The sequence below is a fragment of the Callithrix jacchus genome, chromosome 10 (assembly GCF_049354715.1).
Source record: "Callithrix jacchus isolate 240 chromosome 10, calJac240_pri, whole genome shotgun sequence".
Lineage (NCBI taxonomy): Eukaryota > Metazoa > Chordata > Mammalia > Primates > Cebidae > Callithrix > Callithrix jacchus.
In genome coordinates this window covers 127364948-127384004 of record NC_133511.1, presented here as the reverse complement: position 1 = coordinate 127384004, position 19057 = coordinate 127364948, and the positions used below count along the sequence as shown (strand labels likewise).

General features: G+C 55.6%; 1 protein-coding gene across 37 annotated transcripts in view; it reads right to left on the bottom strand.

Moving 5' to 3' along the window:
* CTTN (cortactin) overlaps positions 1 to 19057 on the bottom strand; it is a 37879-nt gene that overhangs the window by 7072 nt on the left and 11750 nt on the right. For 12 of the 37 annotated variants that reach the window (XM_035263644.3, XM_078341697.1, XM_035263646.3 and 9 more), the window contains 9 exons: positions 18927 to 19056; positions 13957 to 14067; positions 12916 to 12970; positions 11660 to 11770; positions 8687 to 8797; positions 8091 to 8201; positions 6402 to 6512; positions 5001 to 5056; positions 2486 to 2555 (listed from right to left, as the gene is read on the bottom strand). In XM_035263644.3, coding sequence (XP_035119535.3) covers positions 2486 to 2555; positions 5001 to 5056; positions 6402 to 6512; positions 8091 to 8201; positions 8687 to 8797; positions 11660 to 11770; positions 12916 to 12970; positions 13957 to 14067; positions 18927 to 19056 — 866 coding nt within the window. Of the gene's footprint in view, positions 1 to 2485; positions 2556 to 5000; positions 5057 to 5644; positions 5708 to 6401; positions 6513 to 8090; positions 8202 to 8686; positions 8798 to 11659; positions 11771 to 12915; positions 12971 to 13956; positions 14068 to 18926; position 19057 lie in introns of all 37 variants that reach the window. The other 25 variants (XM_078341707.1, XM_035263652.3, XM_035263651.3 and 22 more) reach the window with 3 other exon arrangements.

The following is a 19057-nucleotide window of genomic DNA, read 5'->3' as shown; positions in this document are numbered from 1 at the left end:
CGCCTGCCGCAGGACACTGAGCGCCTGGTGCAAACGGCGATCCCCCTAAGCTTGGCCCCAGGAAGATCTCTAAACAAGACGGCATCTTCACTGCCACACTCACAATCTTCAATAAAAACAGCCAATTTCCCTTAAAGACGTGTGACCTTGATAAAGCGGTTAAAGGTACCAATGTATACTGAAATTCATGTATATCGAATATAGTAAATCTCAACCACTGAGTAAATTTTTTGATATTCTGTGTGACAAAAATGGACCAGAGGGCAGTGGCTCATGCTGTAATCCCACACTTTGGGAGGCTGAGGCAGGAGGACTGCCTGAGCCCAGGAGTTTGAGACCAGCCTGGGAAATATAGTGAGATCCCAGATCTATTAAAAAAAATAAAAATTTAAGTCGAAAGTGGGGAAGACACATGAGCCACCCCTGCTGTGTACAGGACTGTGGGGGCTGTCGCCCATCTCAAGGTACACAGACACAACTGTTAGGGCTGCAAGGTGACTGTTCTCTCGTGGAATAGCGTTTTCTCCTGAAATAACAACTGACAGACAACCTCGGTCATGCGAAGCTGGGTATCTGGCAGTTTTCTCCCAAGTGAGTGAACTAAGCCTACTGTGTCAGGAAAAATCACTGCAGTGTTAGTCGCCAATGGGAAAACGCCAGCTTTCAAGTAAAGAATTTTGAAAAATGGGAAGCTGCCACATGAACATGACAATTTCCACTTAGCCTCTGCCGATGAGGCTGACGATGACAGCAAGGTGTAATTTTTTTTGGCACTGTGTAATGAGAAAAGTGTCTGAAACTGGAAGATGAGCATAACTCAAGAGATCCAGCACCTTCCAAATCACCAACACACGGTGCTGCCCGAGCACGCTGGGGAGGCGAGCCCCTCACAGGGCCAGAGGAGCCGGCCTGCAGGAACACTACCATCTGCCAAGCCTGGGCGGCACCGCAGGACACCTCACTGTCCTCAAGGCTACAGACGCCCCTCCCTTTCCCAGCTGCCTTCCTAGGTAATTCCACACGTTCTCCCTAAACAACATAACATCGACAGACGGCAGAGGCAGATGTGAGAATGCAGCCATCCTCTATTAAGGAGATTTACAAAAACCAATCCATGCCACTCTTCTAAATGCTGGCATTATAGGCACAAGCCACTGTGCACGGCCCGTTTCATTATTCTTTTTTGAGGAGGAGTTTTGCTCTTGTCGCCTTGGCTGGAGTGCAGTGGTAGTGGTACAATCTTGGCTCACTGCAACCTCCACCTCCCAGGTTCAAGCAATTCTCCTGTCTCAGCCTCCTGAGTAGCTGGGATTATAGGTACATGCCACCACGCCCAGCTAATTTTTGTATTTTTAGTAGAGACAGCGTTTCCCCATGTTGGCCAGGCTGGTCTCAAACCCCTGACCTCAGGTGATCCACTGCCTTGACCTCCCAAAGTGCTGGGATTACAGCCGTGAGCTACTGCACCTGGCCCTAGGTTTTATTATTTTTAAGTGAACTGATTTATAACTTTCAAATGGGTATGGTGGCTCATGCCTGTAATCCCAGCACTTTGGGAGGCTGAGGCAGGTGGATCACTTGAGCGCAGGGGTTCAAGACCAGGTGTCTCTCTTTTAGTGAGACCTCCTCTCTACTAAAAATAAAAAAAATTAACTGGGCACGGCGGCATGTGCTTATAGTTCCAGCTCGGAGGCTGAGGCAAGAGGACTGCTGGAGCCCAGGAGACTGAGGCTGCAGTCCTGCCTAGATGACACAGCAAGACCGTCTCAAAAAAGATAAATAGATAAAACATTCCTCTAATTTCTAATATAGTCAGTGTCATCAAACACATCAACGTCTTGGGGGTTCTCACTAGCAACCAAAGTATCAAACTGTCCTGGGCCCTCAAACTCCGAGATCTGTGGATCCATGGCCCCGCAGTCAGGCAGTGGTGGCTCTTTGCGTCCTGGGTTAAATTTAGCACTTTCTTTCATGTATAATATTCTCCAACTACCTGATTCTCCTGGGCTTGGCCCACCTATGACTCCACTGTGTGCCCAGCACAGAAAAGGCAGGTTTCGAGCTACCTCGTCAAAGGTCCAAGAACCAGCAGCGGAGACAATGTCTGCTGTCACCTGCACACAGACATCATGACATCCTTCTGTCACGACTATGACCGAGTGGCGCAGGGAGCTGGGCAGGCCCTAGCTGCTCCTGGAAGCTGGACCCTTGTGATGTGCACCTAACCCCCTCCTTGCTTTGGGAAGAGCCCCTCCAAACAAACCCCAAAGAAAGAGCTGTACACCATGCTGTATCTGAAAGGTAACTGTAACCTCTGCAGGAGAAACAGGATCTTCATCAAAAGGAAAATTTCCCCAAAATACGCAGCAACAACCATGCTTTCTACTAGTGGTGCGTCTGCTCCTGGCTCTGTTTCACAACTGTCCTTCCCCTCAGTGTTTTCCCGGGAAACCACACAGTGCTCCTGGGATTAGCCGGGACTCACCAGCTTCAACAGGTACCGTCTTCTGGTAGGCAGAGGACACCTGGGCGACATCCTCAAAAGTTGATGCATTCTGCGGAGACAGGAAGTGGGCGTCAGGAAAGCACTTTTCCCTCTCCTCCATGCCCTGTGATGGCTCCTGCCAGATGCAAATACCTTCCCCAGATCTTCCCAAAGGCCCAGGGCATAGCCCAGAGCGCTCATCATGGCCTCTCGGTTTTGCACACTATCTGAGGCATGAAAAATATTACCAACCACATTTGCAGGCGATCATGAGTCAGCATTAGCATAAGAAATTATCTCCATCTGCTCTATCATAAACCAATTCTGGGATCCGCTTCAAGCCTTTCCCACCCTCCCTCGCCACCCAGAGGTGTGAGCATTTACAGGAAGAAGACGCCGGGGACACACGCAAGCCTCGGGGCCCGTCCTCCACACCTCCCAGTGGTGCAATCACACCTTCCTGCTTTGTAGGGGACGCAACTCTGGTTTGAGCAAACGATGGCGATGACTCTGAAGTGCTGAACTGGGCGCAGATGGCAGGGCTTGTGGAGACCAGCGGCCGCGCCCAGGTTCACTGCAGGTTTCACCACCTCTGATGAGAACCCCTGAGGCTCAGAAGCCACCAGAGCCCCCACCCCACGGCCCCCTTCTGCCCAGCACTCCTGCTAGCCCGTTCCTGGCCCGCCCTCCTTCCTCGGACCCAGCTCCCTCCTCCTGTCGGTCAGCTCCAGGATCCACTCCGCATCTCCTAAGCCACTCATACCTGTTCAAAGGCAAGGCCATCGGCCTTACTGGGCCCCATCACCCACCAGAACCACTGGAGACATTGCCTCACCCTCAGGGGACGACCTCACCTCACAGCCTGGGTTGTAGCCCCGATGCCACGATATAGTGGGACCTGGGCAGTTATGTCACCCTCTCTAAGCCTGGGGCTCAACTGCACAGCAAACCGAGAGAGAAGCACCAACCCCTCCCGGATTAAACACAAGAGCCCCAAAGGCAGCACCCCCACGCTGCCTCCCCATGTGCTCACAAGCTGCCACCGCCAAACCATCAATGCTGACCACAGACACCCACAGCACAGGCAGCCCCTTGGGTTCCAGCCTCGAATCTACAACCTGTGGCCCACCCATATGGGAGCTCATTCCCTCCACCCGTCCCAGCGCCTTTCAAGGCCCTGCCACCTCTGGGTCCCCTGCCCATGTCCTAACTGCATGCCTACTCCCCCTCCCCACTCTGCCCGAAGAGTGGGCCCAGCCCTGGCCCCACCCAAGCTGTCTCTCGCTGACACCCACATCTGCTCCTCCCAGTTCTCCAGCTCCACAGTCGGCCCCACGTCCACCCCACATCCACCCAAAGCAGATCCCCGCACTGTCCCTTGCCTGCTAAACTTTTCAGGGTCCAGCATGTCACATAATGACGTACAGAATGCTCTACGGCATTTGACGCTCTCCAGGGCTGGCTCTAGCCCTCCTCCCTGCCCTCCCTCTGTAGCTCGGCTCCTGGAGAACCTGCTGTGACTCCAGTCCCACGGGGCCCACACCTCGCCCTTCTGTGGTCTCCTGAGCTTTTGCTCCTGATGAATTCCCAGCTGCCCTCAAAAATGAGCCCCAGCGACTGCTCCCTGGGGACCCCAGCCCAAACACCTGCTCTGCCTGCCCACATTAGGAGTCCCTGGATGGCACTGTGTGTGGTCAACTGCAAGGCAAGGACTGACCCTACCACCTGTGACCGCCAGCCATGCACAGGAGCAGGAAGTGTGGAGTCTGAGTCTCCGTGATGCCGAAGACAGGAGACAAGGCATCGTCACACAGGCAGCACCGGCTGCCAGGGGGCAGCCCCACACGCAGTCTGACACACTCAGGCTCCAATCTGATTTACTGTTAAGAATTTAAGTTTAGGGCGAGCGCGGTGGCTCACGCCTATAATCCCAGCACTTTGGGAGACTGAGGCGGGTGGATCACGAGGTCAAGAGATCGAGACCATCCTGGTCAACAAGGTGAAACCCCGTCTCTACTAAAAATACAAAAAAAATTAGCTGGGCATGGTGGTGCGCGCCCATAGTCCCAGCTACTCGGGAGGCTGAGGCAGGAGAATTGCTTGAACCCAGAAGGCGGAGGTTGTGGTGAGCTGAGATCGTGCCATTGCACTCCAGCCTGGGTAACAACAGCGAAACTCAGTCTCAAAAAAAAAAAGAATTTAAGTTCAAATGGATGTGAGCCCTCGAGGCCCTCACTGCTCATGTTGAACACCTGGGTTCCCGTGGCAGCCCAGCTGTCCACTGCTGTGCCGCAGCAGGTGCTGAGCCTGCCTGGCCTGCGGCCCCCAGCTAGGAGGTGGGCCAGTGCCAATCCGATCCCACAGCGTGGCCATGAGGAGCACAGGACTGTTGGAGTCAGTCATCGCTGCTGCCACCGCTGCCGCCACCATGACGGAAATCACGTGTGCAGATGGCGGCCAGCACTGTGAGCCACGCCCACCCAGAAGACACCAAGCTCCGGGTCTGAATATTTACCTTATCCATCCGATCCTTCTGTACCCCATACTTCCCGCCGAATCCTTTGGAGTAGTCTGAAACGTGACAAAACACAACACTCACTGTGAGGTGGAGGCGAGCGTGGGGCCGACCATGGGTGCATGCAGACAGATCCAGAGACAGCCCAGGAAGGTGCGCCACGGCAGGAGAAACGACAACAAGCAAGCAAGGCAAGCTTTGCTTCCACCCAAGGTCGTGCGCCACAGGCAGGGGAAGCCGAGCACAGGCCAGGGGCAGGCTTCAGCATTCCCTGAGGGGCAGGAGGGGCGGGAGGGGCGGCGGGCTGAGGGAGCTAAGCCGAGGACAGAGGGCAGGGACAGGGACAGGGACAGGGACAGGCCTTCGCAGCGCGCCACTTCAATAGCACAGTCTTCCGCACCAGCACGGGCTTATTCTCATCTGCTTCCTGTGCTCCTGCTCTACTGAGCGCTAAAAAGAGGCTCAATCGCAGTTTGTTCTCTTGCTTTTTAAAAGAAAAAAAAAATCCATGTGGAAACTCTACCAGCCAAACACTTCTGTTGCAGCAACACAGATCCACATGAAAGTCACACCGTCATGCAGAGTGAGGCCACGGAGAGCCACCGCCACCTCCATGCAGTCTGTGGGACCACCCGGGTGTTTACCTGCCCCGGCCTCAACACTGCTGTGCGTTTCTAATGCCGCAGGTGGGAAGCCTAGGATCTGCCCTGCAGGGTTAGGGAATGACTGTTTTTCCAATTATATGTTCAGGCTCTAAGAAGCAAGTCCAGATTCTGAAGGTAACAAAGATACTGCCCTAAGGAAGGGTGTGGAGCTGGCGTCACGCACACACTGTGTGGCTCTGTGTGGAGATGTCACACACACGGTGTCATCAAACGGGACAAACAAAAAACCTCCCACCCCGGCCAAAAACACCACAAATGACACAGACCACACGGGACACGCCTGTCTCCTGGGCCTCACTGCTATGAAGCCCCTGCTCAAATGGCCAGTGGCTTGGCTGGAGCAAACACCTCTCTTGTCATCTGGAAGGCAGGAAGGCCTGACTCAATGGCTCACAGCAGTCACGTTAATGGCACAACAGCCTCTGGCAGGATGCCGCTGAAGAGCGGAGATGCCCGTCCACAGACTGGGTGAGTCACAGGGTTAGAGAGACAGCACCCACTCACTAACTGGCGCTTCCTGCCATGCACAGATCGCAGGCTCACAGGGAAGAAGGCGAAGAGCAGCTCAACATCAGTGTGGCTCTAACAGACGTGGGTGTCAGTGCCCAGTGGCCTGACAGTGGACAGCTGGTGACAGAGGAGGGCCATGCTGCAGGTGCTGACGGTGAGCCCTGAAGTCTGTGCTAGAAGTGGCTGCACGGAGGGGGGGAAGGTAGGAGGCTAGTGGCAACTGTGCCTTGCTGGGACTCGTGCTTGGCCAGCTTCTCCTTGTAATCAAACCCCACGGCAGCGGAGTCCTGCCTCTCCGACTGAACACCGAATTTGCCTCCAAAACCAGTCTTATAATCTGAAAATCCACAAGCAACAGTGGGGAAAACAACCGAGAGAGAAAACACAGTAGGGTTAGAGTTACATGAGCAGGTGCAGAAGCAAACACTTTCCGGAAAGCAAGGGCTCTCCCGAGCTCACGGCCTTCAAGATCCAACCCCCAGGCTCAGGGCTGGCTCAAAGGTCAACGTTAAAGAACGAACTGAAAATCCAAACACTCAGCCAAGATCCGGAAACAGGCTAAGAACTGTACTTCAAATAATGCCGTAACAGCACTCTGGGCTGTGCAGCTCACTCCGAGGGTCCTACCCACACTGCAGAGGAGTGTGCATCTGCATCCATGGGAGGAGAGGCCCTGCAGATGCGGAGGGCACCACAGCCGCCTCAGCCCTGCCCCTGCCTCTCGGGGCTGGCTCACACTGGGAGGGTTTCAGCCCCCTTGAGCTCATTTTCCTAGGGATGGGGGACCTGACAAGAAAACACTTCCAGTTCAAAAGTAAGTATCTCCTGCCAAAAACTGCGGCCCACTTTATAGACAAGAAACCTGGACTAGGAGCACTGTTTCTCTTGCACCTCCTGAAGGCAGAAGACAAGCGCATCCCAGAAGCGCTGCAGGCCTGACCTATGCCCCCACTACCCAGCTGAACCCAGCCCCCTGCTGCAGGCTTGACCCATGTCCCTACTCCTGAGGAAACCCAGCCCCCTGCTGCAGGCCTGACCCATGTCCCCACTCCCAGGGAAACCCAGCCCCCTGCTGCAGGCCTGACCCATGTCCCCACTACCCAGCTAAACCCAGCCCCCTGTTGCAGGCCTGACCCATGTCCCCACTACCCAGCTAAACCCAGCCCCCTGCTGCAGGCCTGACCCATGTCCCCACTACCCAGCTAAACCCAGCCCCCTGCTGCAGGCCTGACCCATGCCCCTACTCCTGAGGAAACCCAGCCCCCCGCTGCAGGCCTGACCCATGTCCCCACTACCCAGCTAAACCCAGCCCCCTGCTGCAGGCTTGACCCATGCCCCTACTCCTGAGGAAACCCAGCCCCCTGCTGCAGGCCTGACCCATGCCCCTACTCCTGAGGAAACCCAGCCCCCTGCTGCAGGCCTGACCCATGCCCCTACTCCTGAGGAAACCCAGCCCCCTGCTGCAGGCCTGACCCATGCCCCTACTCCTGAGGAAACCCAGCCCCCTGCTGCAGGCCTGACCCATGTCCCCGCTCCTGAGTAAACCCAGTCCCCTGCTGCAGGCCTGACCCATGTCCCCACTCCCAGGGAAACCCAGCCCCCTGCTGCAGGCCTGACCCATGCCCCTACTCCTGAGGAAACCCAGCCCCCTGCTGCAGGCCTGACCCGTGCTCCCCAATCCCAGGTAAACCCAGCTCCCTGGGCACCACCCCCGTATCCGTGGGGAGGGGTTGTGACTACCCTAGCTGGAGGACTTTTGGAACTGGGGGGCTGGGGGTGCACACAGGACAACTTCAAACAGTGAAGACAAAACAACGTGCAGCAGGCACACGCAGACACAACACACACCAACTGACCCCGCAGGAACAGAAAGAGGCTTCCACAACCATCTCCAGGACGGGCAGGGCCAATGTACCTTTTTGGGATTCATGCAGCTGCAGTTTCTCCTGGTGATCCCAGCCAAGGGCACATTTGTCTTGTCTGTCTGTCTGCACACCAAATTTTCCTCCAAACCCTTTCACATAGTCTACGTGCATAACAAAGGCCAGAACCATCATTAACAGGTAGCGTGGGTCACAGTAAAGGTACAAGTATGTTTTCAATCGTTAAATACACACGATTCACTCAATGGACCCTTGCCTTCTGGATCCCTGGTAATACTTTAGGTAACATCCATGAAGAGGCCCTCCTTGGAGAGTGGCAGAAAATAACCTGGCCTATGACCTTGGCATTGTGACTAAGCCAGACAGGACCCCACGGAAGCTCCCACGCATGCAACTCCGGCCCCCATGAGGCAGCACAGGCTCACACGCACAACCCAGACGTGCGGGGCGCGGCCGCCATGATAAGCAGCGCTGCTGGGCTGGAGCGTCAAACACGCTAAGGCTCCGAGTTCTGATTCAGCAGCTGCGTTTCTGGACTTGCCATCTACGTTAGGGGCTGTCAATAACGCTTTTCTTTCCTGCCACATTAGCAGCTGCTGCCTAGAGAGTGAGAGAAAGCTGGAGACACCTTTCTGCGACTCGTGCTTCTCCGTTTTGCCTTGGTACTCAAAGCCGACGGCGCTCTTATCCACTTTGTCCTTGTCAATACCGTATTTGCCACCGAAACCTTTGGAGTAATCTAAAAACAACAAAAAGAATGACTTACAAAGGAGCCGTGAAATCGGTGGATGTGCAAGGGTGTTCGTCCTTAACAAAGTATTTTATCATTCAATTTAAAACAACACAAAAACCCCTCAGGTCCCCCGTAGCACCACTGAATGAATGATACAGCCAATATTTGAACGTGCTACTTCTGTGCAGTAACAGAAACATAAAGACTGCTAAGCAGGCGTGGGGGCGTGTGCCTACAGCCCAGCTACTCAGGAGCTGAGAAGGGAGGATCGCTTGAGCCCAGGAGGGTGTCCATCCTAAGCAACATGGCAAGACTCCATCTCCACGTTAAATCATTAACTATGAATTTAAAAAACAGGCTAGGCATGGTGGCTCACGCCTGTAATCACAGCACTTTGGGAGGCCAAAGTGGGTGGGTCACCTGAGATCTGGAGTTTGAGACCACTCTAGGCGGAGGAGGCGGCCCAGGGCAAGGCTTTCAAAGGCCACTGTTTCACCAACTGAAGCAAGCCGAGGGACAGCAGGAAATAGGACATAACACGGAGCATCTTCCAGAAACATCACTTCTACCCAAATGAAGCCACTGAGCATGTCACTTTGAAACCAAAACATGACTCTCGTGGACCCATTGAAAGCACAGATGCAGAGGCTCGAGGCCTGAGCCATCCTAGGAGCCCTACGTCTGCCCAGGCACTCGGCCCGCACTCCCAGGCTCCCTGTAGTCACACATACACGTGGCTTCCTGGAGCATGCGCCGCTCAGGACTGTGCAGCATCAGGAAGACGAGGAACCGACTGTTAGAGGAAGGAAAGCAGCCCTGTGCAACTAGCAGGGCCTGCAAATGCTGGGGCCATAAAGGGAGCCCAGAGAAGCCCGTTGAGGCCAGGCCAGGCTTCGACAAACTGCAGTAAGCCAAGCTGCCCTTCAGGCCGCGGCACGTTCCTTGGACACGCCAAGCCGGTGCGGCTGGATCTTCCAGTGGTGTTTCTTGGTTCGGGGTATTTATTTTTCAAAGAAATCTGAGTTTTTAAATAGCCAAGCTGTCAGTTTCCAAAGGTGGGCAAATATTTTTTAAAAATGTAAATGTGCAGGCCAAACAAGAGAGGCACAGGGAAGCCAACAGGCTGCACCCTCTACAACAACACTGGGTGAGTGATGTTTGCAGGGCGCTGGGAAGCGCTGGGGGAGCGATCTTTACAGGGCACTGGGAAGCGCTGGGGGAGCGAAGTTTACAGGGCGCTGGGAAGCGCTGGGGGAGCGATCCTTACAGGGCGCTGGGAAGCCCTGGGGGACGAGCGATCTTTACAGGGTGCTGGGAAGCGCTGGGGGAGCGATCTTTACAGGGCACTGGGAAGCACTGGGGGACAAGCGATCTTTACAGGGCACTGGGAAGCGCTGGGGGAGCGAAGTTTACAGGGTGCTGGGAAGCGCTGGGGGAGCGATCTTTACAGGGCGCTGGGAAGCACTGGGGGACAAGCGATCTTTACAGGGCACTGGGAAGTGCTGGGGGAGCGATCTTTACAGGGTACTGGGAAGTGCTGAAGGAGCGATGTTTACAGGGCGCTGGGTGATCGATGTTTGGGGGGCGCTGGGAAGTGCTGGGGGAGCGATGTTTATGGGGCACTGGGAAGCGCTGGGGGAGCGATCTTTACAGGGCACTGGGAAGTGCTGGGGGAGCGATCTTTATAGGGCACTGGAAAGTGCTGGGGGAGTGATCTTTACAGGGCGCTGGGGGAGCGATGTTTATGGGGCACTGGGAAGCGCTGGGGGAGCGATCTTTACAGGGCACTGGGAAGTGCTGGGGGAGCAATCTTTACAGGGCGCTGGGTGAGGATGTTTAAGGGGCGCTGGGAAGCACTGGGGGAGCGATGTTTACAGGTGCTGGGAAGCGCTGGGGGAGCGATGTTTACAGGTGCTGGGAAGCACTGGGGGAGCAATGTTTACAGGGCACTGGGAAGCGCTGGGGGAGCGAAGTTTACAGGGCGATGGGAAGCGCTGGGGGAGCCACGTTTATGGGGCATGCAGTCAGTGGCCAAAGAAGTCAGCACAGCCTCCACGGACAACGTGGCAGCATCCAGGGAAACTTTACAGTCGATAGCCTTCGACCCAGCACTTCCACGTCTAGGAGCTGATTCTTCTGAATAATCACTGTGTGTAAGACACAGGTACAAGATGTTCTCTGCATTCAATTTCTGGCTAGGCGCGGTGGCTCACACCTATAATCTCAGCACTTTGGGAGGCCGAGGTAGATGGATCACCTGAGGTCAGAATTCGAGACCAGCCTGGGCAACGTGGCCAAACCCCATCTCTACTAAAAATATAAAAATCAGCCAGGTGTGGTGGTGTACACCTGTAATCCCAGCTACCCAGGAGGCTGAGGCACAAAAATCACTTGAACCAGGGAGGTGGAGGCTGCAGTGAGCCAAGATCATGCCACTACACCCCAGCCTGGGCGACAGAGAGAGACTCCGTCTAAAAGAAGAAGAAAAGAAAAAATATTTTACAGGTCACGCCTGTAATCCCAGCACTTAAAAAAAACAAGGTGGGAAAATTGCTTGAGACCAGGAGTTCAAGAGCAGTCTGGGTAACATGGCAAGAGCCCATCTCTACCAAAAAAAAAAAAAAGAGAGAAAAAGAAAGAACCTAAATTCCACATTCAAATGAGGAATGGTTATGTGGACTACAAAATCCGCATACGGCGGGGGACGGTGCAGCCATTCAAATGAGGAAAAGCCCAAAGACACTGGTACAAAAAGAACGCCAAACACATTACGTTAAAAAAAATACAACAATCCATGTGTAGGGAGGGAAGATGCCATCATGTTTCTGTGGGGGAGCACATGATCACACGGGCTGGGAGGCCGCTCACCTCTCTGTGATTCGTGCTTCTCCGTCTTGCCCTGGTAGTCGAAGCCCACGGCGCTCTTGTCTACGCGGTCGGCCTGCACGCCATACTTGCCGCCAAAACCACTGGAGTAGTCTGAAGAGACAGGGCAGCAGTCAGCACACGGGCCAGGTGACAGACGAAGCAAAAGTGTGTAGCGTTACAACTCACAAACAGATCAAGCACACATTTTAAAACATACAATGAGCCACCCACTGCTCCATACGGGTGGCGCTGGACACATTCCACAACAGGGGCGTAGTGGGGTTCTGGGCCCTGTCAGCTGTCACAGGGCAGCTCCTCTGTGTTGTCTGAAATGAAGCCGTGTGCCCACTTTGAAAATCAGCTGCTTGGGTAAAAGTTAGAAAGGCTCATACGAAGAACCAGCACTTTAGGAGGCTGAAGCGGGCAGATCATTTGGGGCCAGGGGCCTGCCCAAAATGGTGAAACCCCATCTTTACTGAAAAGTAGAAAAATTAGCCAGGGGTGGTGGGGCACACCTGTAATCCCAACTACTTGGGAGGCTGAGGCAAGAGAATTGTTTGAACCCCAGAGGCAGAGGTTGCAGTGAGCTGAGACTGCGCTGCTGCACTCCAGCCTGAGCAACAGAGCAAGACTCTGTCACAAAAACAAAAAAACAGAAAAACTGGAAAGAGAAAGCCTCATCTGAAGCCACGCAGCTGAACACGGCAGATAAGACACTGAATAAGTGGAGAAGTTTAAGGTACCAGTATGTCTTGGTCTTTAAAAAATGAGACTAGTATGATGTAATGGAGATTAATCCCCAGTACAGTAAGACCGTGTGTGCATAATGAAAACAAGAATTTAACAACTCTGGTTTCTATCCTGGGGGCGGGGGGCAGGGAGTTAGCTTTTTGCCAATAAATCTGAGAACTCTCTTTTCCAGGAGCAGCACTGCCCAGATGAAGGGAAGGTGGCTTCCGCTACAAGGGGGACGCCCCATAGTGACACCAGATGCCAAGGCTCTGAGGGGGCTGCTCCGAGGGGGCTGTGTAATGGGGGATGCATCCGTCATATGGTATCCGGATGATCCCGAAACACGAAGAGCAGAGCAGAATCCTCCTTATGCAACAGCCACCGCCGGGAAACAGCTCCAGGGAAAGAGGCAAGGCTGGAGAAACATCGCCATTCCCGGGAAGCATCAGCACTCCTTATTCCATTCTTCCTCTTTTGTGGCCTCCTCCCCATCAGGGTCCCTTTCTGTGCTTTTCACGTCTTACCCTTCTGGGAGGCGTGCTTCTCAGTCTTCCCCTGGTATTCAAAACCTACGGCAGACTGTGACGACCAGAAACACATTGAAACATGGGGAGAGATACATTTTTTCAATGTCCCCAAACCAATCTCTCTGAATTGAGGACATAGGAAATTTTAAAAAACATGAAACACGTTGTTGTGACCTCCGGGTCCTAAGCCAAGTGTAAGTGACAGTAAAGCCAGAGCTCTGGCGTCCTAAGCGGACAGGCCAGCAAACATTCCACAAGGCCCAGTGAGCAAGGGGGCCCAGCAAGGGGGACAAGCTGGATCCCTGGTACACGGTGGCAGGGTGTGCTCAGCTGATTCATTCCATGGGCTTCACAAAAACTTCCTTTTCAAATAAGCCATGCTGAGAACATTAATATTAATAACAAGAATAGCAGTGGCCACTGGGGTGCACCCCTGCCAGCCGGGCACTGCGATGGGCATCTGAGCACACGCCTATGAGACAGATGGGATCCTCCCCCTCATTTCACAGACACATCAATTCAGAATCGTGAATTGTCACGAGGCCACAATCTGCCACTGGCATCAGCTCCCTCCAGGCTCCTGATTGCTCCACTATGAAACAAAGGAGCCAAAAGCCCCGAGCAGAAGAGAATCAGAGAAGAGGCTCAGGCCCAGGATGACTGCAATACCCAGACACGAAGCCTGAGTTCTGGACCCAAGGAGCGCATCCTGCTCCCCAGTACAGGCTCTGATGTCACTCTGTCAGTCACACACACGTGAGAAACATGGGTGGAACTGGTCCCGGCTGGCACATCTGGACACAGCGCCGTCCAGTACTGGGGCATGCAGTGAAGAGTGGCCGCAGGGACTGCTACAGCAAGCCCGCTGTGTCTGGGCCCAGGCTCTCAGAGCATCCCAGGAGCAATCTGCCCCTCTCTGCAGTCCCCCAGAGCTGGAGGCCACCTGCCTGCTACTGCCAACGGCCCAAAGGGGCTGAGATCCATGGGGAACACCGCCCTTGCCCCAACTGGCCCTAGTCTCAGCACCACGTCACTCACCTGGTCAACTCTGTCCATCTGGACACCAAACTTGCCTCCGAAGCCACGGACCGAGTCCACCTGCGAGCAGTGCTTGGAAAGTTTCGACTGATACTCGTGGCCAACAGCTGACTGGAACAGGGTTCAAACAAAAAGCCTTAGACACTGACGACACAGCAGCGCTTCACTTGCTCCCAGAGCAGGGCTGCGGGAAGCCACCTCCTGGTCAGTGCAGGGAAACCTTACGTCAGCACTCCCAATGGGGGAGCTGACGAGGGGAACCCGATGCCTGGGAGACCCGGGTCCATGGTGCAGGTTTACATGGACACCCCAGCCCCTGGGCTCCTGGAAGCTGCACATGAAGCCTGGCCACAGGTCAGGGCCACCAGTGGGGACTTCTGATACGACTGGGCATGAAGAAGGTGCACAGGGCCGGCAGTCTGCAGTAGGACCTGTGAGACCCACTGCTGTGGACACTGCTGGCCTCTACTGAAGTGGGGCCTCTGCAAGTCACATAACCCAAGAATCAGCACAAAGAATAGTCTGCAAATGAACAATTTTGTTATGGTAGACTATAAACAAAACTAGTATGGAGAACACAGACTCACATTCGATCTGAGCAGCACCCCATTCAGGTGGGAGCCAGGTGCCGGCCATTACACCAGCTCATTTCAGCAGCATTAATGTCCTTAGCCCCCGCCAGTGCACACAGGTTTGAGGACCTTCTGTTCCCCAGAGCCAGCAGGTAAGCCTAGGCTTTCCAGACCCCGTGCCCAGCTCCTTCTGTAAATAACACCTCTGGGGCACGGCCAGACGCATTCCCCAGCGTGCTGTCCAGAGCTGCTTCTCTGTTTGGCAGTTTCGAAGAGAGATCCTCTGGTACAAAGCGGAAAAGATCTCCTATCTCAAAGCGCTGGCCCCACCCAGCCCTGCCAGCCCCACCGAGGCCCCAGGGTTCCGGGCTCCCTCCTCACAGCAGAGCCGGGTCAAGGGCTCCTTCATGAGCACATGCAGAGGGCATGGAGAAAGCCTTACTCCCTCTCGTATGTGGAGCCCCTCTTTCAAACCCAAGCAGCATGCCACAGCGGTGCTGACACACGGCTGGCAACTCAGTGTCCACTCTTTTCCCTAATGAAAAAGCAGGTTTTGTCCTAAGCCTCGGGCCTGTGCTGCGCCCTCTTCTTCCCATGTTGTTCTGAGGTCAGCAACTGACTCCCCATCTACATGAGCCATCACCTCCAAACCCTCTGCAGCACAGATGGCCCATCATGTCCCCGGGGTCTCACCCAGAAGACAGATGAAGGGTTGGCAGAGGCAGACTTGCCAAAGGGGTTCCCAGCATGAATTTTTGTCAGAAGGAAGTATGACAGCTAGGCAAAGCTTCCAGCTCTCTGATCTTACATTGACAAGATCACATCTTATGAAACAGTGACACAGGGAAGACCATCTTGAAGCCTGAACGTGTAAACCCAAGGCTCCAGGATGCAAGGAGACAAGGGAGCAAGAAGGAAGCCAGCCCTACGCGATGCACGCAGCCACCGCCGGCCCCGGGAGGAGACGATGCATGCAGCCACGGCCGGCCCGGGAGGAGAGAGCACTGCACGATGGAAGCAGCCACTGCCGGGAGAGAGCAGTGCACGATGGACACAGCCACCGCCGGCCCCGGGAGGAGAGAGCAGTGTGCGATGCTCGCCGCCGGCCCCGGGAGGAGACGATGCACGCAGCCACCGCCGGCCCCGGGAGGTGAGAGCAGTGCGCGATGCTCGCCGCCGGCCCCGGGAGGAGACGATGCACGCAGCCACCGCCGGCCCCGGGAGGTGAGAGCAGTGCGCGATGGAAGCAGCCACTGCCGGGAGAGAGCAGTGCGCGATGGACGCAGCCACCGCCGGCCCCGGGAGGAGAGAGCAGTGCGCAATGGACTCAGCCACCGCCGGCCCCGGGAGGAGAGAGCAGTGCGCAATGGACTCAGCCACCGCCGGCCCCGGGAGGAGAGAGCAGTGCGCGATGCACGCAGCCACCGCGGGCCCGGGAGGAGAGCAGTGCGCGATGCAGACAGCCACCGCCGGCCCGGGAGGAGAGCAGTGCGCGATGCAGGCAGCCACCGCCGGCCCCACGGGAGGAGAGCAGTGCGCGATGCAGGCAGCCACTGCCGGCCTGGGAGGAGAGCAGTGCACGATGCAGGCAGCCACCGCCGGCCCCACGGGAGGAGAACAGTGCGCGATGCAGGCAGCCACCGCCGGCCCCACGGGAGGAGAACAGTGCGCGATGCAGGCAGCCACCGCCGGCCCGGGAGGAGAGCAGTGCGCGATGCAGACAGCCACCGCCGGCCCGGGAGGAGAGCAGTGCGCGATGCAGGCAGCCACCGCCGGCCCCACGGGAGGAGAGCAGTGCGCGATGCAGGCAGCCACTGCCGGCCTGGGAGGAGAGCAGTGCGCGATGCAGGCAGCCACCGCCGGCCCCACGGGAGGAGAGCAGTGCGCAATGCAGGCAGCCACCGCCGGCCCCACGGGAGGAGAGCAGTGCGCGATGCACGCAGCCACCGCCGGCCCCACGGGAGGAGAGCAGTGCGCGATGGACGCAGCCACCGCCGGCCCCAAGGGAAGGGTGCAGCACACTGAAGCCCCAGTGTAAACAGAATCCCGACAGCCCTTGCCACACGCTTCTCATGTGTGCTTGTCCTCAATGTGTTCTTTTTTTCTGGAAGTCTCCAGCACATATTCCTCAAGTCTTAACACAGGGATTTCAATTTTTAATTTATTTTCACCTTCTGGAGTGGGCAAGTTACAAATAAGCCATTTCCCCTTTAGTTTGGAATCTGAGTTTAATCTATTTATTTCCTGAGGCAGAGTCTCTCTCTGTTGCAAAGGCTGGACTGCAGTGGTGCAATCGTAAGTCACTGCAGCCTCCATCTCCCAGGCTCAAGTAATCCTCCTGCCTTAGCCTCCAAAGCCACTGGGACTACAGGTGTGCACCACCATGCCAAATTAATTATTTTTTTGTAGAGACGGTCTTGCTATGTTGCCCAGGCTGGTCTCAAACTCCTGGGCTCATGCAATCCTCCTGCCTTGGCCTCCCAAGATACTGAGATTACGGGTGTGAGTCCCAGTAGCTGGCCCTGTTATTTTTGACAACAGATCTGCCCCGTGGTGCTCTCCTGAGCTGGGAGCTAATCTTGCCCAGATGCCAGCCAGGACCAAGCAGCAGCAGCGCCCCGTGCTGGCCTTGTTCTGCCAGGACAGCTCTCCAGCGTGCTGGCTGACATGACAGCAAGGCTCCACAAGCCTCCTGGGTTCCACCAGCACATCGGCCTAAGAGGTGGGGCTCGTGGCGCTGGGCCAGGCCTGAGGTAAGGACGACAAGTCCCGATCCTTGAAGAGCCCAGCCCAGAGGGGAGTCTCACTGGGAAGGACGGCTGACGAGGGAAGCAGAGGCTGCCGTGGAGAGGGCACAGGGGATAGGGAAGTGAAGCCTCTTCCAGAGAACTCCTGGCACCCGAGAGGGCCTGAGCTGCAGGTTCCAGGGTGAGCGACATTCAGGCTGAAGATCGATACAGTCCAAGCAGCAGCGAAGCCAACCACAGCAGCTGCCCTACCAGGCTCTCCCTGACACATCTCCTTTCTCTCCCGCCATGTGTAATCTTCCCAACCCAGAGCAGGGAGCCCCATTTTTAGAATAAATTTCTCTCCGTGCTAACTCCCCACAAGCCCCAAGCAGGTAGAAAAAAGGCTTCTACCTACTTGCTTGGCTCACTGCACTGAACACATGGCATCTGTGTCTCCATCCAGTGCTCCACTGACTGCGTGGAACACGGGTCTGCCTGCCTGTCTGCACTCCTAAAAGCTACCAGACTTTTTTTTTTTTGCTTCAAAGATAAGTATTCTGCACATGCTGCTCTTCTTGGTGTCACGGCGTCTCTGTGGTAGTGACACAGCAACATCCATGTCTCTTTCCTGCAGATGGCCCCTACCCCACTCTTCCCCCAGGCTATTTACAGGCATGGGCTGGGTGCCCTGCCGGCCCACCACATCATCTGCTCTGCAGGGGACAGAGCAAGGTGCCGCTCACTGTGACACAGCAAGGTCATGCCGTGCCCAGCTCAAAATGTTTATCCGCCCAGTACACCAGGTGGGAGAGGAATGGAATTACCACCTGGAACCCAACACCGGCTGACACACTTCTTCCACAGAGTAAAGGCAAACATCAATCTTACGTCGCCTTACTCCAAAGTCCACCTCCGGGATGCCTGCAGAATGCAGAGCTGTTTCCTGAAGAAACATGCAGACACACTAGTCTCTTCCACCTTCTCTGCAGGAAGGAAAAGTAGCCCTCCTGAGCTAATGTTGCTCCCTCTCACAGGGTAGAGAGGCCCTCAAGAACGGGTGGAGCCAGATACATTTAGCCACCGTCCTCGATCCACGTCGGCACGGCGGTCTGCATCCGTCAACGATGGCTCCTGGGTGGCTGGCCCACACCTCCGACAGTGAGCTCTTTCCCCAGCCTCGTGGGCGCCGACTTGACACAAGGGACAGACTGCTCTGAAGGCCACTAAACGCATGAAGGACGTTAGCCAGGCCTTCGGCTGAATGTCCATGTGTGTCGTCAACCACAGGAGCCTACGATTTGATTCTGGTGTTCGGATCGGCATGACTTAGGCGCAAGCTGGAACCGCAGGCGTTGATAATGACAACACCTGGAGACGGCATGCTTCTGGACTTGTCCTGATCACAAGGCCGCCTCTGGGGACCCACCTCCCTCCTGGCCTCCCTGTGTGACGCTCACGCTCCAGCACCTCTGCGGGTTCTTACAGAGCTCTGAGGAAAGCCAGAGTACTTCACGGGCAAGTCCAATGCACAGGGACGCCTCACGGCAAATCTCAACCTCAGCAGACGGACTCAAAGCTGCTGATGGAAGGAAAATCTGAGGGACGGCTGTGCCAACCAGACATGTGGTCTGAGCACAAGAGGCGGCACAGGCGGCCGCTGGCCACTCACCTTGTCCATTCGGTCCTGCTCGACGCCAAATTTCCCTCCGTAGCCGTGGGAGGCTTTTGGTCCTGTTTCAAGTTCCTTCTCCTTAAGGGTCTGATGTTCTTGAAAAACATTCTCTCTCAGCTTGTGAATGC